Source organism: Pteropus alecto, unplaced genomic scaffold, assembly GCF_000325575.1.
Source record: "Pteropus alecto unplaced genomic scaffold, ASM32557v1 scaffold92, whole genome shotgun sequence".
NCBI lineage: Eukaryota > Metazoa > Chordata > Mammalia > Chiroptera > Pteropodidae > Pteropus > Pteropus alecto.
The window spans coordinates 8,949,820-8,967,706 of record NW_006432447.1 but is presented as its reverse complement, the minus strand read 5'-3'; the positions used below and the strand labels follow the sequence as shown (position 1 = coordinate 8,967,706).

Sequence of the window (17,887 nt, the reverse complement as noted above, 5' to 3'; positions counted from 1 at the left end):
CAGATAAGTTTTGTTTTTTTATTAACTCGTTAGAAACTTCCTTTGCTTAAGTTCTACAAACTCTAAGTCATTAAGTGTAGGGATGACTGACAGCCATTTAACCTTGCACTATTATGATTTGTACCTTGACAGAAAAGAATTTCTTATAATAATTAGAATGGCTTCAACATAGTGTTTTGTCTTTGCTTACTGACACATTGAAACTACTTCATCTGGAGGAAAGGAGGGATAGTATTTTGGACCACTTGGATCATTTTGATGTGAATGCACAATATTTATTTGTCACTATCCCTTCTCTTTATGCATTAGAGAAATTTAATAGTTTCTCTAAGTTATTTAAATCTTGAAAGGAAGCAACAGATTTAGTGGCACTTCACAGAAAACCTGCTATTTTTCTGTTACCATGCCAGACGCATTCATTTGGCAGATGTGTAGTGATGGGGAAGGAGTAGAAAAAAGACTTTGTAATATAAATAAATCCCTAAAACAATAGTATTAATCATTCTTGGTAGTATACTCTTAACAAAGGACATTCTATATATTACTATTACCAAGAAAAAAAGTTCTAGTAATCAAGTTTACCTAAGAGAGAAACTCAGCAATCATGCACTCATTTAGTACTCATACATTAAGATTTCATCAAAGTTAACATACTTTAGAGAGGGATGGCATTAGCTCACAAAGATGTGTTAGGCCAGGATCCTGCCACTAAAGGCTTAGAATTCAGAGGAGAAATAAGACAAAGACCTAAATAGCTATACAACAGGAGAGCAAGAATTCCAAAAGTGGGGATATTGCTTTCAGTTGGGGGGGATAAAAGTTATCAAGGAAGCTTCAAGGAGAAGGTAGCATCTGAGATCGTTCCTGATATAAGGATAAATTCGAACATGAGGAGACGAGGAGGAACACAGAGCTGGAAGCAGGCAGGAGCAGGCAGGTTTTGCTGGGGAGTAGAGAGCAGTTCCATTTGATATTATTTGCCTGAATCATCACACCGGTGAACATGACGTGAATTATCTTGGTAGCTAATTTTCATCATTTTTCCTAAACAAATAAGGTCATCTTTTACCTGTGAAAGGTATTTACTAGGATTTTTAATATTTAATACCCCCTTGTGTGTGTGTGTGTGTGTGTGTGTGTGTGTGTGTGTGTGGACAAACATTCACTATCACCTGCACTAGATTTAACATTCAGTGTTACTAAGCTAAATTATTACAAAGATATTGCTACTCTCTTTTCTATCATATGTGTTGCAAATTTTTTAGGTAGGCAAATATGAGTGTTTACGGATTGTAGTTTTCCTATCTTTTCTTTAAGAAAAGTTTTATATATAGACTCCTAAATTTTCTCCTAGGATTTTTATTGTCTTATCTTACACACTTGAGGATTTTATGCAGGTAGAATTTATTCTTTTCCATTTAATTTAATTTTTCCTTGTGTTGTTTCACAGCTCTTGGATATTATCTTTTTCCGACTCTCTTTTGGACTACAGATCTAGCTTTTTAACCCTCTATCAATACCAGAGTGGTTTAATTACACTGCCTTTATGCATTGTTTTAATATATGATGGGATGGATATCTACCAATTTTCTTATTTGTTTTTCAAAATATTCTTATCTGTTGACTTGATTTTCTCATACGAATGTTAAAATCATTCATCCATTTCCAAAGGGCACCTGCTATTTCCCATTACCAAGTTCTAAAAACAGTAACACAACACTTTTACAGCAACTGTGCCACTATGCAACAAACAATGATTTCAAAGGTAAATGTAGAAACATTCTCCATACATTTGTTTCTTATCCTGGCCTTCAATAAAAGCTTGGTGCCTTTTACCTATGGCTACATTGAAAAGTACTCAAAAACTTATTGGCTAAAAGCAACCATAATCACTTATTATCTCTCACGGTTTCTGTGGGTTATGAATTCAGAAGTGGCTTGGCTTGGTGGTACTGGTTCAGAGTCTCTCAGGTTTTAGTCAGATGAAGGCTTGGCTGAGGCTGGAACAAGGTGGCAGAGGAGCTCAGTTCCAACCCCACAGGGGTCTCTCCACTGGGTCATTAATGTCGGACGCAGGGCATGGAGGCTAAACAGCTTACCATTGCTGCCCCCAGGACCTGGCTGTGGCCATTCCTCCTGCCCCATCCCTGCTGGATGGACTCCATGTGATCTCTACTCCTTCTCATTACGACTTCTGACATAAAGTCTGGGGAGGCTGCCTCTCATTGGCAAAGGCTGTGCCTACCCCCTAACAACAGGGGAGGCTGGGAAAGTGACTCTCTGGTGTTTGTAGCATCTTTAGTGGGAGCTGGACTCTGTCTCACAAAGTAGAAGATTCTCCTCTAGAATGTGAGGCCAAAATTAATGTATATCTATTACAGTAATGAACTTTCTTGTTATAAGGATAGGACCTAAAAATGTCTAGACGTGTGGAACGAGAGGTGGCTCTTGCAGTATCTCGTAGAAACATCTTCTCTTCTGGCTTTCACAGAAGGGGTAGATGACTTACGGTAATTATTTTCCCTTTATCATCTGTGCTACTGACTAGAGAGGGAGCCATTTGCTTTGGACAGTGATGGTTGGGATGGACACTCTAATGAAAAGTGGAAAGTAGTCCTGTGAAGCCTGGCAAGGTGGTGGACTAATGAAGTGCCTGCTTGCAGAACCAAAACCTCAGTCCTGGATCTGCTTAGATGAGTGTGTTCAGTTTAGAAGAGACGGAAGGGACACACGTGTCCCCTGTCATCCATCTCAGCCCCATAAGAGGCACAGTTACGCTCTTGGGTGTGTCTGATTGCATGCAGCACGGATAGCCATCGATGTGCCTTCCTGGGCAAGGTGGCTGCTCCTGGGCCTCAGTAAATGATCAGATTCACCTGGCCGTCTGAATTTTAGAGACTACTTGTTCGGAAAGGGACAACATTGAGCAATTCTTTCAGGCAGTAATTATACACCAGACCAGTTACTTTTTGAGGTTATTTCTAGTTGGATCAGTAAAGCTGTATTACCAGCAGAGGGGAAGATTTTTCACCTATTTGCTAGGGCAGGTTTCTTGTCTAGTTTATTTAAAAGTTCTATTAGGCTATTTATATGAAAAGTTGAAAGAGTAAGGATGCATTCACCTGCAAATCACTTAATGATGAAACATTTATTGAGCATTTCTTGACATAGAACTATTGTAGAGTACATATTCAATTGCATAGTAAAACACAAGACACACACCCCCCCTTTTTTTTTAACTGATAGGTGCTATTCTTAGAGGCTTCTTCTGGTATATTCAAAAGGAAATGAACATTCTCAGACTGCTGAACTTCTGTTGTTTTTCATCTTCCATATGATTCAGTTGAATATTTGTTGTGTGAAATAACCATGTAGTAAAAATAGAAAGTGTATTGATTTCCTATCTTCTGGTATTTATTATCTCCCCTGTGAGTAGCAAATTTGCTTTCCAAGCTGACCCACTTCTTTTCCAGCTAATTTAATTTTGGTAGAGGCAGCACGGCACTATTTATTCGTTGGGAAGCTGCCCTGTGCAAAGCACTGGGGTGGGTGCCATGGGGATGAGGGAGGCAGTGTAACAAATTTACCTTGGCCTTTACCAACAACAAAGCACTTTTATAGAGATCATTGCATTTAAGCTTTACTAGAGCTCCCCAAATTTAATTTTTTTGTTTTTTTTGGACAGGAGAGAAAAGTGAGTCATAGTTTTGTAACTTAGCAAACATCACAGACTCAAACCCCAGTCCTCTGAGGCAGGTGAGGCAGCTCACACGCTCGTCCTATTGTGCCCAGCCCCCTGAACCCCACCTTCTTCGCCTTTCTTCCTTCTCTAGCTTCCTCATGTGGTTTGGCTTGGACACAGCTGCTGCTGCAGGGCTGACAACAACCTCAGGCGGTGGCTTCTGCCCTGAGCCCATAGATACAATTCTCTGAAAGAGCTGGGAATGGCGGGGGCATAGGAATGGTTACATTTTCGTCATTTTCATTCTCTCTTTTATCAGATACTCAACTTGTTAAAGGTACCAAGACAACCACCTCCCTGTCCCCCACACCCTCCAATCCCAGTGCCCCCGTGTCATTGCTTAGGTTCTTCAGGAAGCGATCTCTGACGTGGAGTTAAGAGGGCAGGACCCTTATTTGGGAGAGCCCTCGAGATTAACTCCTGCGGACAGGAGGGGAAAGGAGCAAAATGACGCAGAAGGCAGAGTTGAGCAGGGATGCAGGACTCTCAAGCCCTGCCCAAACCCACAGGGAGCTCTGGACTCAGATTTGTCCGCATGGGCCAAAATGTCCAGGCTTTCTACCTCTACCGTGACCAATCGTCAAATGTGGGCCATACAGGAAGGGCATGATCTTGGACAAGGCAGCTTTCTGTGGCTGAGGCAGTGCTTGACGGGGCCATGGCTGGAGGCTATCTGTCTCCAGTGTTCCCGGCAGCTGGGCCACACATCTTTCTTTGAAAAGAGTTGTGGGTAGTGTGTCTCCATCCCTGGGATGTTGGGGTGACACAATTAGGACAGAGTCCAACCTCCTTTGCAGATTCTTAGGCAATTTTATTAACATCCTGAGGTCTGCTGTCATCACAGGGGGGAAGCTCAAGGAAAAACCTCCACAAAGATGTGGGCCTGCTGAGCCTCTCAGCAGAGTGGAACAGCCTTCACAATGCCCTGCTGATTCATGGCCCTCTTACAATAAGCCATGGAGCCTTCATCTGATGAGGTGGAGAAACAAGATAACAAATGGAATCTGTTTTCCCTAAATGTCAACCTTTAGAGGAGGGGGGTCTTGTCTGATGATCTCGTGATTTTTTCAAACTCAGCACGTGAAAAGCCTTGACTGGATGTGGTACATCTGTGGACGATTAAGAAAGACACTCATTTGGGAGTCAGGAAACCAGGTTCTAGTACTGGCTCTGGCCTTCCCCTTATAGCTCCGTGACCTTAAGCAAGTCGTACAGCCTCTGCTGGCCTCACACTCCCCCTCCATAAGAGGAGGTGATTTGCCTTAAAGATGTCTGTGGTCACTTCCAGCTCAGAATCATGATTGTCCATTGTCTAGCCAAATCGGGCTCACTACCTGTTTTTGTAAATAAAATTTTACTGGAACACAGTCATACTCATTCATTTATATATCACCTATAATTGTTTTCATGTTGCAACAGCACAGTCGAATACTTGTAACAGAGATCGTTTGGCCTGCAAAGCCTAAAATATTTACTACCTAGCCCTTTACAGAAAGAGTTTGTCAACCCCTAGATGAATCTTCAGTCACATCCTATTCTGAAAAGTGGGAGGAGAAATAATGGGCCGTGAGGACATGCCTTTGCAATAATCTGGGCAAAGAGGAGTGTCTTCAAATAGCAATGCTTAGGCAATTGAGAGAAAGAGGAGGGTTAAAGGAGATTAGGTGAGAAGCAGTCTAATTGTTTTATGTACCGAGGGCAGTGTCTGCAGGGATTCCTGAGTAAGCAGTGTCCCAGGTGCTTCAGTGAGATCTTGTCTGCCAAATTATCCACCCCTGCAGTCCCTGCATCAGCTCTTTATTACCCACATGGTAGGATGTTTAGCAGGGAGGGCAAATGTAGGTTTTTGAGATCAAGGTCATTTGTCCAACAACTGAAGTGAATAAAGGAAAATTTTGGAAGAAATGAGAGCAGAACCTCTCTGTGCTGGTGAAATGTCAGAATCATCAAACTGCCACTTCTTCGGAGAAAATAGCTTTGCTAAGAGATAATAGAAGTAGAGCAATCCTGACAGTATCACTATGATGAGCTATGCCCTGTGCTCTTAAGAAACACAGCTTCTAGTTGCCTAATGTCTCTTCGTATCATTTTGCTTTCATCTCATTGTCATAACATCCCCATGGGGTAGTATCTGGTGTTGTAAACCTCATCATCCTATAATTCATAGGTGTGGAGAGAGACTCCAGGATGATTTCGCCTGATGTTCTACAATACCTGTAGCTTTTATTGTTGGTCCTAGCCATTCACCTCTTAACATTTGGTCCCTTTGGTTGGTGTTTATCTCTGTAAGTAAATTCGGTCCCTCTGAAGGTCCAGGGAAATGTCTTATACCAGATCACAGAATGTTGGAATTGAGAGAAGGCCCTCAGTCTAACGAAACCACTGAAATCCCAAATGAGGAAACTGAGGGCCATGTAGCTGGTGAGAGTGGAAGCAGAACAATAGCTGTGGTCCCCTAACTTGAAGGCAAGTGCTTTTCCCACAGATCCTCATTATACCTCTTTGTATTCCCTGTGCCTAACCTAAACCTAGTCTCTTATGTATATGTACTCGATAGTACTCCTACTGGTTCCTTGAAAAGATCAACAGAATTTATACATCTTTAACTATACTAACCAAGTAAATGAGAAAAAAGACTCGAAATAAATCGGGCATAAAAGGGAAGACATTACTATCAACCTTAAAGAAATAAAAGGGATTATTAGTGTATATTAAGAAAAACAGTATGTCAGCAAATTAGATAACTTTGATGAAATAGACAAATTTCTAGAAAGACAAAGACCAAAACCGACTCAAGAAGAAAGAGAAATCTGAATAGTAGATCAAATTAGTAATTTTAAAACTTCCAACAAAGCTCAGACCCAATTGTTTCACTGATGAATTTGAGCAAACACTCTAAGAAGAATTAATACCAGTCCTTTACAAACTCTTTCAGAAGATAGGAGAAAACACTTCCAATGACTTCCTGTGACGTCATTCTTTGAAACCTTTGGGGCCCTGTAAGGGTCTTCACTCTCTTTGAGAGTATTTATCCCAACTCCTGACGGAGAATGGTATTAAATGCCCCCTCCTCTGCAAAAACAAACAAACAAACAAACAAAACAAACAAAAAAGAAAACATGACAGGTGCACAGAGAGATGCAGAAGAAAGAAATCAGATGTTCTTTTGCTTTTTGAACAATGCACCCTACACTGTCATGTCGCTCTGGGCACCATGAATTATGTAGCTGGCCTTTCTAGAGCCTTGCTACTCAAAATGTGGTCCCAGGACCAGCAGCATTTGTATTACTGGGGAGCTTACTAGAAATGCAGAATCTCTGGCTCTGCCCACACCCACGAAATCAGAATCTGCATTTTAACAGGCTCCCTTGGTTGGCAGGTCCAAGACGGCAGCATAGGAGGATGTCCTGGGTGATTCATAGCACATTAAATTTTGAAAAGCACTGGTCCAGAACACTCTCTGGGATTCAGTGTTCTATTAGTGGAGTCTCTGATTCTAACCCAATTATTTTCATCATGACTGCTAAATGTGTTATCCTTTTCTTTGACATAAAGCAACTGCTATTCTTGTTGAACGGTGGGATAAAGAGGGAAAAGGCTGGCCTATAAGAAACACTGGAAAAGGAGCTGCTCTCCACATCAAGCTTTGCCAACCCTGTTACTCTAAATTCTACTGCCCTGATCTCCACTCTCGGGCTCAAGGCTTAGCATCTTTCCTGGCAATGCTGAGAGCCTTACTGGAGGGAACAGTGGCCAGATGAAAATAAACTGCAGCTCCTGGAAATTGCTTTGACCTTTACTTGCAGAAGCCTTTAGGACCTGCCAACTCTCTCTGGAAGAGAGGGGAAAGGAGCACCTTCCCTTTGTTTTGGGCAGAACTGATTTTTGAGTGTGCGTGTTACTTGGCATGGTGTGGTTGGTTATTGTTCTAATAACTTTTCAGGTTCCAGAAAAGATGATTATAAAAAGCAACCAACATGGACATGAAGTGAACCCCCATGCCTCCCTCCTACCCCCCATGCACAAATCTGTCCCTGGAGAGAAGCAGCTGCTTGGCCAGAGCTGGTGGACAGGGACAAGCCGCTGAATCAGCTGTCTGATGACAGCGAACACTGGGGCAGATTTCCTCTCTGGATGGGAAGGTGCCATCTCTAGGAGTGAGAGAAAAGGGAGCAATCAGTTGCCAGTACTGGTGTCTCAACGTAGAGGCATAACTGGTGATGTACAAGGCAGGACGGGTGGTTTATTTAACTAATTCTAATGTGCCCTCTGCGAAGTTCATACCTGTTGATCCAGTAATTCTGCATCTAAGAATCTAGACTGAGAAAAGATCAGAGATTCTGACAGAGTTGAGTGGGAGAATCTTCATTTCCATGATATCTATAAGGGCAGAAAGTTCAAAGTGGGATGCATGCCCCAAGGGGGCGTGCAAAGAAGAGCCCGTGTGGGAAATACTGAAATTTGCGTTGATTAAATTTGAAAAACCTAAGAAATATGAGAATAAATTTATAAACATATATCTAAATCTATAAACTTAATAATTTATAACTAATTTAATAATTTACATATAGATTTAAACATAAATTTAGAAAAATGGACAGCATGGAGAGTTGCCCCTTGGTTAGAGAGAGTGCAGGTGTGCACTGGGCACTTATCACAACAGCAAATGGGCCCTGCCCTCGTGGGGTTTGCGGTCTGGCGGAAGAAAGAGAAAATCAGTAGTGATTGGATCACTGCAGGGTGAACAGTACTGTTTCTCATGCTACGTGTGTAAAAGGGAGGACCAACTGCTCCAGCCCTGGGGAATCGAAGAGGACTTCCTGGAGGAAATTACATCCAGTAATTACATTGTATTGTGTTGCAGTGTACTGTATTTTATTGAGTGGCATCAAATATATATATATATATTTGAAATATATATATATTTGAAATATATATATATTTGAAATATATATATATATTTGAAAAAAGCTTTACTAATATGTAAAATGGGGTTTGACTCCCACTTCCTCATGTGGTCCTAAATCAGACAGTCACATGTTACATGAGATCTACTGGGGAAAGAGGGGAATTCACAACTTGGGTTCCTTCTCTGACATAGCAACTACATGGATATAATTTATAAATGAATATTGGGCGCTCACAGCTTTTTCCTGATGGGATGTGAGGCACCCTGTGGGAGATCTAAGGAATGCACAGGGTGGACTCTGTCCCCAGCTCCAGGGAGGACCAATATACAAATTCAGCTCCTGATTGCCCTGAGCCCTGGCTCAGGGGCCAGCTTTAGCTTCTCAGCCGAAGTACTGTTGTTTCAGTCGGTGGACTATTTCTTTCCCTTCAGTTCCAACATGTTTTGTAAGAGCCTCCAGGGCATCTGTAAAATCCGTGGCTCACTCAGCAGATTTCAGAACACCTCACCTTTCATTAACAACACTTTACCTTCTGAACCCACCTCTGGCCTTCCACTCCATTCTGCTGAAGTTCAAGGCTGCAGATGACCCTGGTCAGCATCTTGCTTTACATTGGAAAAAAAAGCTAATGCTCACATGTGAGATTCAGGTAAAGGGAAACGAAGTTTGTTAGCAAAAATTTCTCAGTCATCAGGAACAAATTTCTACACCTGCTGCGAGACTGGCCAAAGCCTCACCAAAAATGTTTGCTTTTCTGTTGATGCATTTCTCCCTGAGTTTTCTAGGATAAAAAGCCACTCTTTTAAACCATGGCATTCTGTCTAAATAATCCTTTCCGAGAGCGGGTTGGTCCTGGAATTCCTTGCACATATTAAAAGTGTAAATAATCTTGTCATTTGGAATAAATCTTCTTAATGTGCGTGTCATAATTGAATTCCTCTTTAATTAATGTGGCATTACATTGTGGCAAAGGTGTATTAGCTTCTGTTTTCTGATTGCCCTTGAATATTGCCTCGAAGTTGCCGGAGTGCTGATGAAGTCAATAAGGGCTGTGCATTGATTTTCAGACACAAGGACAGTCACCAGCGCAGCTCCAGACATGTCCCCAGGACCAACAATTTTCAACAGTACAATGGCTGGGACGAAGATGAGACGCATGAGGGAGTAAGTAGCATGTTGCCTGACCCCTACGAGAGTGCGGTGTTAGAACATATTGACAAAGAGTGACGTAATCCTATTCTAGTTGGTCTCCACAAAAATAGCAGCTATGTTTTTCTAGAGGCAACAGTGAATGGAATGTGCACAAGCCCAGTTTAAGGCCTGAATCTGCATCAAAAGCACCTGCTGTGGTTTAATTTGTCCGCCTCAGAATTCGTACGTTGAATCTTAACCTTCAAAGGGAACGATATTAGTCGCTGGGGCTTTGGGGAGGTGCCACCCTCATGAATGGGCTTAGTGCCTTATAAAAGAGGCTCTATAGAGATCTCCAGCCCCTTCCGTCATGGGAGGACAGCAACAAGAAGGCAGCAGTTATGAACGAGGAAGAGGGACCTCGGCAGAAGGCAGCAATGTTGGCTTCATAATCTTGGACATCCTAGTCTCTAGAACTGTGAGATATAAACTTATGTTGTTTATTAAGCTACCCAGTCTATGGTATATTGTTATATCAGCCACAAACAGACTAAGACAGTACCTGGTACAGACTTATTGGCAAAGAAGAGGCATCCCATCTCCTAGTCTAACTTCTTCTGTACAGCTCATGTCTGTAGATAAGGGGTTGGCAAATCCTCTCTGTAAAGGGCTAAATAATAAATATTTTAGGCTCTGTGGGCCTTATGGTTTCTGCTACAATTACTCAACTCTGCTGTTGCAACACAAAAGCAGCCAGAGACAATGAATAAATAAATGAGCATGGCTGTGCTTCAATAAACATTACTTTTAGACTGAAATTTGAATTTCATATAACTTTCAGGTATCACAAAATATTGTCCTTCTTTGATTTTCTCAACCATTTAAAAAGTAAAAACAATTCTTAGTTCAGAAGATATACAACAACGGGTGGCAGGCCAGATTTGGCCTGGGGCTATATAGTCTGTGGACCCCTCCTACAGATGTTCCAACTCTGAAATTTCTCCCTAAAATCTACTCATTACATTGGTGCTGGATGAAAAATTAGTGAAGTTTGGCAAAAATTATTTTCAGTCGATTTGTATTTTTATTGCTCTTGCAACATAGCACATATAGGCTAATGTTTGAAAGCAAAGGAGAAGCGAGTGCTGAAAATTATTTCCAAACCTAAAGCTAGTAATATGTTTAAATGCTCATTGTTTTCAAATTCTGCCTATACCTGAGTGATCACATAGTAACACAGCGACCAGAGCAACAAGAGAATCCCAGGAACTGGAAGTGAGGGAGTTCGGACTAAACTGGCCCACCTCTGCTGACTTCCATTTCATCTTAATAGAAGGAGGTTATGGAGAAGGCTTTGCTAAGCTCCTAGTTTATAATCTTCAAAGAAAAGCAACTCACTTACTTCATTCTTAAAATTTAATAATCTGGTATTGTCAGATTTTTGATCTACGACTTCGTTACTTTTGCAAAGTACACGATATCCCATTTTCTAGATTATGATTAAATGCTTTAAGTAATTAAAATGAAGGTAGTTTTGCCAAAACAAATGACCCAGATGCAGTCTAGTGATTTTATTTCTTGGTATGTTGTTTTCTTCCTTACTGTTTGACTGAATTTGACCAAGTATGATCTGGCTCATATTTTCATGTGGGTCAATGCAGTTTGGATTACTCCCCAACAGACGGCATTGCTCCTCTGGGAGAAGAACCTGTCATCCCCTTATATTCCATGTCACAAGGCTCTATACCATTTTAGAAGAGAGACACAAAGGAAATGGAAGCTGCAGGACCGTGTGTCTTTTGAGGCTGTTGTGTTTCCTTAGTTTCTGAGACATAGACCTCAGCCGGAAGCGGAGGAATCTTGCCATTCTTTCACTGTGCAGTGATATTCTGCTTGCTCAGCGTGGGGACAGCAACTGGTGGGGTATGGAGAACACTGAATGAATTTGCTCCCAGAGAGACAGCGGAGAAAGCACCAAACTTCAAAGTGAAAAGCTAAATGACAACACAGTACACAGGCTATGTACTATGAGGCGATGGTTAAGAGGAGTCCCCAAATGAGACCATGGCCAGGTGCCAAACGGAGCAGGTGGTAAGAGCTTCAAGGCCAGAAAGGGAAAGTTGAGGAGACCTCTGAGAGAAGTGAGACCTTGTCCTTGGCCTACAGAGAAGTAGGACTTGGAGAGGTAATAATGAAAAGGAAGGGGAAGCTGGCGGCCAGCAGAGAGGGCGTCTAAGTCTTGGCTTTACGAATAAATGGTTTTCTGACCTTCGGCAAGTGATTTTTCTAAGGTTCAATTTCTTTCTCTGCAAAATGGTCATGATATCATTTCCCCAGCTGGGTCCCCAGAAAGCAGACTCAGAGATGGTAGTCATTGTGCAGGAAGTCTGTGAGGGAGTGTTCTTGTGTCCAACACCTGGGGGAAGGAAGTGGAAGGAAGCAGACTAGACACAGGGACATGTCAAGTTGTGATTCTGTCTCTGTGGAGGCCTCAGTCGACTCCACAGAGCTCTGAAGCTGGGATGGCCCTGCAGAACCATCCTGAGTTGAGGAGAGGAGGCCAGGCCTTTATAACCTCAAGTCAATCAAGCACTGCATGTAGGTAGGCCACCCTGGGAAGGGACCATGAGTGAGCAAGACATTCTGCAGCCAAGGCAATCTCTGAAGGGGCTGACACCTGAGGGCTATCCACGATGGCACCCTAGCAGCTGTGGAATGCCTGCTGGCCTGCTGTGATGAGTGACACAATGCATGTAAAACTGATATATACAGGAGACATTCTTAAAGAAAAATCAAGTTTGGTACTCATCACTCAGGAGTAAAGAAGTAGTTTCTTATTCAAAAGGCTGTAGGGAAGGTAAAAATAGCACAAGGGATGTGATTTAAGGATACTGAGTTAATCGTGTTAATTTTTTTTTAATTTATTTTGAAAAATGTCAAGCCTATAGAAAAGTTGCAAGAATAGCACAATGAACACCTATATATGATCCACCTAGATTCACCGGTTGTTAACATTTTGCCACATTTGCATAATCTGCCTATATCTATACTATATATACATATTTGTAAATTGTTGTAATTATTGCTTGTCATTTGAGAATAAATTCCATTCATCGTGGTTTTTCACTCCTAATTATTTAAGTGTACAGCTCCTTAGAGCAAAGACATTCTCTGATGTAATCGCAGTAAATGATTAATTTTAAGAGATTTCACATTGATATATTCTATTTAATATGCCAATCCATAGTCAAATGTCATCATTTGCCCCTATAATGTCCCTTATAGCAATTGTTTTTTTAATGCAGGATACAGACCAGGATCACATATTGTATGCAGTTGTTATGTTTGGTGTCATTTGTTCTGGAACAGTTACTCAGTTTTTCATTATCTTTCATGATACTGACATGTTTGTAGAGTACAGGCCAGTTGTTTTATAGAATGTTTTGCAATGTGGGTTTGTCTGGTACTTTCTCATGATTAGATTCAGTTTATACATTTTTAATGGTATCTTATATGTGATACTGTGTCCTTCCAAATTTCTAAAAAATTAGTTTGGGGAAGTTGCGGACATATACAAAAGTAGTCAGAATAGTGTAGTTAATCCCAGTGGATTCATCAACCAGCTCAACAATTATCAACTCGTGGTAAAACTTGTTCTGTCTCTACTCCTGTCTATTCTGCCATGAACTTTTAAGAAAGCCCCAATCATCATATCTTTTTATCCATTAATCCTTCAGTAACCTGCCCTTTGATGTCTCCCCTAGGATGTCCATGAGGCATTTTAAATGCAGGATGTCCAAAATTGAGCTCCTGGTTCCCTACCAAACCTGCTGTCTGCACAGCCTTCCTCATCTTTAAGATGGGTTTTCTGGTTTTAGGTTCAAAATAGCTTTCTTTACCACCATAAGCTAGAGTCGATTCCAGGCCTGGCTCCAGGCTTCCACTGGAAGCCAAAGGGTGAGAAAGGTAGGAGCTACATAAGAACAAACCCTTCAGCACAGTCGTTAGTGCTCCTAAAGGCTTAGTGTGTGGTGATTTAAGGGTATCAGGCAAATGGCTTCATCATCTCCTACTGTAAGAAAGCAAAGCTCTGTATGGAAGTTGAGGAGCAATACGTTTGATCTTACTGTCCTGTTTCTTCAAGTTCTCTCAGCGGGGAGACTGGGACTTAGCAGCATTAACGTATGTAGTGCCAGGAGTAGAGTAGACCCCAGCACAGGGGTCAGGAGGGAAGGCAAGGGGCGGAGGATGGCAGCTGCTGGGATTTATAGCCTTATAGTTACTAGCATGCGTCCTTGGACAAGTTACCCGATCTCCATCTGTAAAGCAGAGCTAATAATTGTCTCTACCTCGTGGGGTAGTATTGAGGGTTATTCGAGATCATGAACATATGAAGTTCTCTTAGGATAGTTCATGGCACACAGTAAGCGCCCAATAAATGTTAACAACTTATACTAGACTCTCAATACACGTGTTGTTGCTTCTTGAAAAGCCCCCAAGCCGTATCTAAAGGTGTTGGCATGTGTTAGTTTGCTAAGTGATGTTTTGTACCTGAGGGCATCTGTAGGCAAGAAACTGTCTGTGAAAACATTTATATAGCATTTTTTTTTAGTATGCAAAAAGAAGTGCCAGTTCTCTAGGAAAATGTCATGAAGTTGTTGAATATAAAAGCCAACCATTTACCATCCTCTAACACTTGGCTTCCTGTCACCAGACACTTTTTACTCCTGCTGGGAAACCACTCCACAAATGAAAGTCCCCTGCTGGGGCACAGACAGCACTTGGCTCTCAGCAGTTGTTAGGTGGTGTCACTCAAAGTCATTGGAATGTCAGCAGAATCACAAGGAATCAGCATTGACTTCCTTTCTGGCCGAGTAATTTCCATGTGCACTTGAAGAGAGATTGCTTCTTATTTGTGGATAGATGGATGGATGGGTAGATGGATGGTTGGATGAGCCTTTGTGGCTTCATGGCCACTGAAGCCCTTACCCTCAGGGCAGGGTTTTCTGGTTTTAGTTCAAAATAGCTTTCTTTACCACCATAAGCTAGAGTCGATTCCAGGCCTGGCTCCAGGCTTCCACTGGAAGCCAAAGGGTGAACCTATGGAAGGACAGCTGGTCAGCTTTCAACTCTGAGGGTAGTAAGTGACGTACTGTTGCCAAGGGACTGGTCCTTTAATTTACACAGGCCAACACAATGGATCATGCTATGAAGGGCTCATTCAGTCTGAATGAATAGTTCTCTGATCTTTATATATCAAGTGATCTCTCTAGTGTCCTAGGCCTTGCTACTTAAAGTGTGTTGTCCACGGACCAGCAACATAGATACCACCTAGAACCTTGTAAAAAATGCAGAATCTCTGGTCTTACCCCTTCTGAATCAGAATCTGTATTTTAAGAAACTCTGGAGATTCATGCACATGTTAAAGTTTGAGAGGCACAGGACTCAAGAAGACTTTTACCCTAGGAGGACTTTGTTACCAGAGTATGTGTTGGGGTCAGTCTTTTTTAAAAAATTAAGTTTATTGAGTTAATATTGGTTAATAACATTTGGATCAATTGTAATAAAAGCCAAGTATTATATAAAAATATATTTATGTTTTAAAGACCTTAACTTTTTGGACCTTTTTAACTCATTTTCCATTTATTTTATTAAGAAAGGTATAATTTATATCTAGTAAAACTCACTCTTTTTAGTATATCATTCTGAGTTTTGACAAATGTATCACTTTTATATAACAAAATTCACTCTCTTTAGTATACGGTTCTATCTGTTTTGATAAATGCCTATAGTCATGTAACCATCACTACCATCAAAATTATAGAGCAGTTTTCTCATCTCCAAAACTTTTCTTGTGCTCCCCTCTTCGAACGCATCTCTCCCATCACACCCTGCCCCTGGCAACACACTGATCTCTTTTCCGTCCCTATAGTATTGCCTTGTCCGGAATACCATATAAGTGGACTCATCACTTAGCATCATAGGCTCCAGTTGTAACTGGATAGTAGTTGTGGATGTGGATCTAAATCTCTGAATAGTCATGTGTTAAACTCTTGTAATTCTGAATTCCTTTAGTCCCCATACAAGGAGAATTGTCACAAAGAGAGCCAGGTTTTGGGTTAAAGTCTCAGGCACCTCACAAGCAGTTGTCCCTAAGGTTTCTGGGCCCAGGTAGCTTGCTGTTAGAGGGATTCACTACCCAGGAAATTCTGACACCGAACTTCCAGTTTCTCTTTCAAGGACTGGTCAGGTTCTTGCCAGTGGCTCAGAGTCCTTAGTTCCTTAGAACAGTGGTGGGAGGGGTGGCCTCTGCTGTTTTGCTCAGTGGGACAAAGTTCTAGGGCTAGGATCCACCTCATTAAGGCTCAGCCTGAGAATGGAGAGCCATGGAGAAGGGTCTGGGGGAGCTTTTGAGCCCATTTTTCCAGCTGGAAGTTAATATCCTAAAAAACACTTGGGCCCTAAGAAGTGTTCTTAATGAGAGGAGTGGGATCTCCTTTTGGTGGCCACAACTCTGAATCACTTCTGTATTGTCAGCTCACGCAGGAGGCACAGGAAAAAAAATTTGCCTGCATAGATGTGTGTCTCCCCTCAGGCTTCCTGAAGTTGGCCCACAGCTCACTGATGCTCTGGTCAATTTTTAAGGCCCCCACACCTCTCACCCCCCATTTCATTTTGGATTGTTTCTATTGCTGTGTCTTCAACTTAACTAATCTTTTCTTCTGTAATGTCTATTGATTTCACGATTGATTTCATCCGGTGTAATTTTTTTTTTTTTTATCTCAGACATAGTTTTTATCTCTAGAAGTTTGATTTGAGTCTTTGTATCTTCCAAGCCTCTGCTTAACATGTTCAATATTTCATCTAGCTATTTGAACAAGTAGGATAGAGTTATAATAATTATTTTAATGTCCTTTTCAGCTAACTCTAACATCTGTGTCATTTCTGGGTTGGTTTCAATTGATTTATCTTTCTCCTTATTACAGGTCATATTTTTCTACCTCTTGGTATGCCCGGTGATCTTTGATTGAATTTTACCTTGTTGGATGCTGGAGATTTTTGTATTGCAGTATAGAGTCTCAAGCTTTGTTTTAGGATTCAGTTAAGTTATTGGCAAACAGTTCGATACTTTTGGTCTTACTTTTCAGCTTTGTTATGTGAGACAAGGGTGACAATTGAAATATGGCTGATAATTGCCCACTACTGAAGCAAGATCCTTCCATGTATTCTACCCAACGGCCAGTGAATTATCAAGTTTAATAATAAAAGCCGGTAGGAGGTATGAAGAGGCACTATTCCTGGCCATATGTGAACTCCAAGGACTATTGTCTCTAGCCCTTCCACATGGTTCTGTCCTTCCCCTCAGAAATTTCCTCACAGGCCTGCACTGATGATCTATACACAGCTGAGTCATTACTCTCTGTGTGGGTAAAAGAGGCTTGTTTCAAGTTTTTAGAAACTATTTTTATTTTATTGCTTTCGTTTCTTAGTTATGTAAAATGTTTCCATAGGTCCAAAGTTAAATCTATAAAAATTTGCTTTGAAGAAGACCAGCTTACATCTTCAATCCCTTAACCTATTCTCTTCTTTTCCCAACAGGGAATCACTTTTCAAAAATTTCATAGCTCATCCTTTCATTTTCTAAATATATTCAAGTAAATGCACCCTCCCTCTCACTTCTTAAAAGTTGGGAGCGTATCATATACACTTGTGTCAGTGTTATTTAGCAATATATCTCGAACATTATTTTATAGTAATATATAGCAATACACTTCATTCCTTTTTTATAGCTTCCAAATTCTCCTTTGTGTGGATGTACCATTGTTTATTCCCTGGTTTACTCCCTGGTGGGGTTTTCCTGTCTTTAGCTATTACGAATAGTACTATAATGAATAGCATTAGGCTCTTTAGTTTGATTGCCAGTTCATCTTTGAGACTGATTTCTAGAAATGGGATTGCTTGGTCAAAGGATAAATGCATATATAATTGGGGTAGGTATTTCCAAATGTCACCTTGAATTCCCACCAGCAAAGTATGGGAGTACCTTTTTCCAGTTTCTCCACAGAGTATATTTCATACTTTTGGATTTTATGTTTTATATGAT

At 41.2% G+C, this 17,887-nt stretch overlaps 1 protein-coding gene across 6 annotated transcripts in view; it reads left to right on the top strand.

Moving 5' to 3' along the window:
* Positions 1 to 17,887, top strand: part of NEK11 (NIMA related kinase 11) — a 202,726-nt gene that overhangs the window by 155,550 nt on the left and 29,289 nt on the right. For 3 of the 6 annotated variants that reach the window (XM_015585784.2, XM_015585785.2, XM_015585783.2), the window contains one exon: positions 9,720 to 9,816. The exons of the other annotated variants lie outside the window; for them this stretch is intronic. In XM_015585784.2, coding sequence (XP_015441270.1) covers positions 9,720 to 9,816 — 97 coding nt within the window. The remainder of the gene's footprint in view (positions 1 to 9,719; positions 9,817 to 17,887) is intronic. 6 annotated transcript variants of the gene reach the window in all.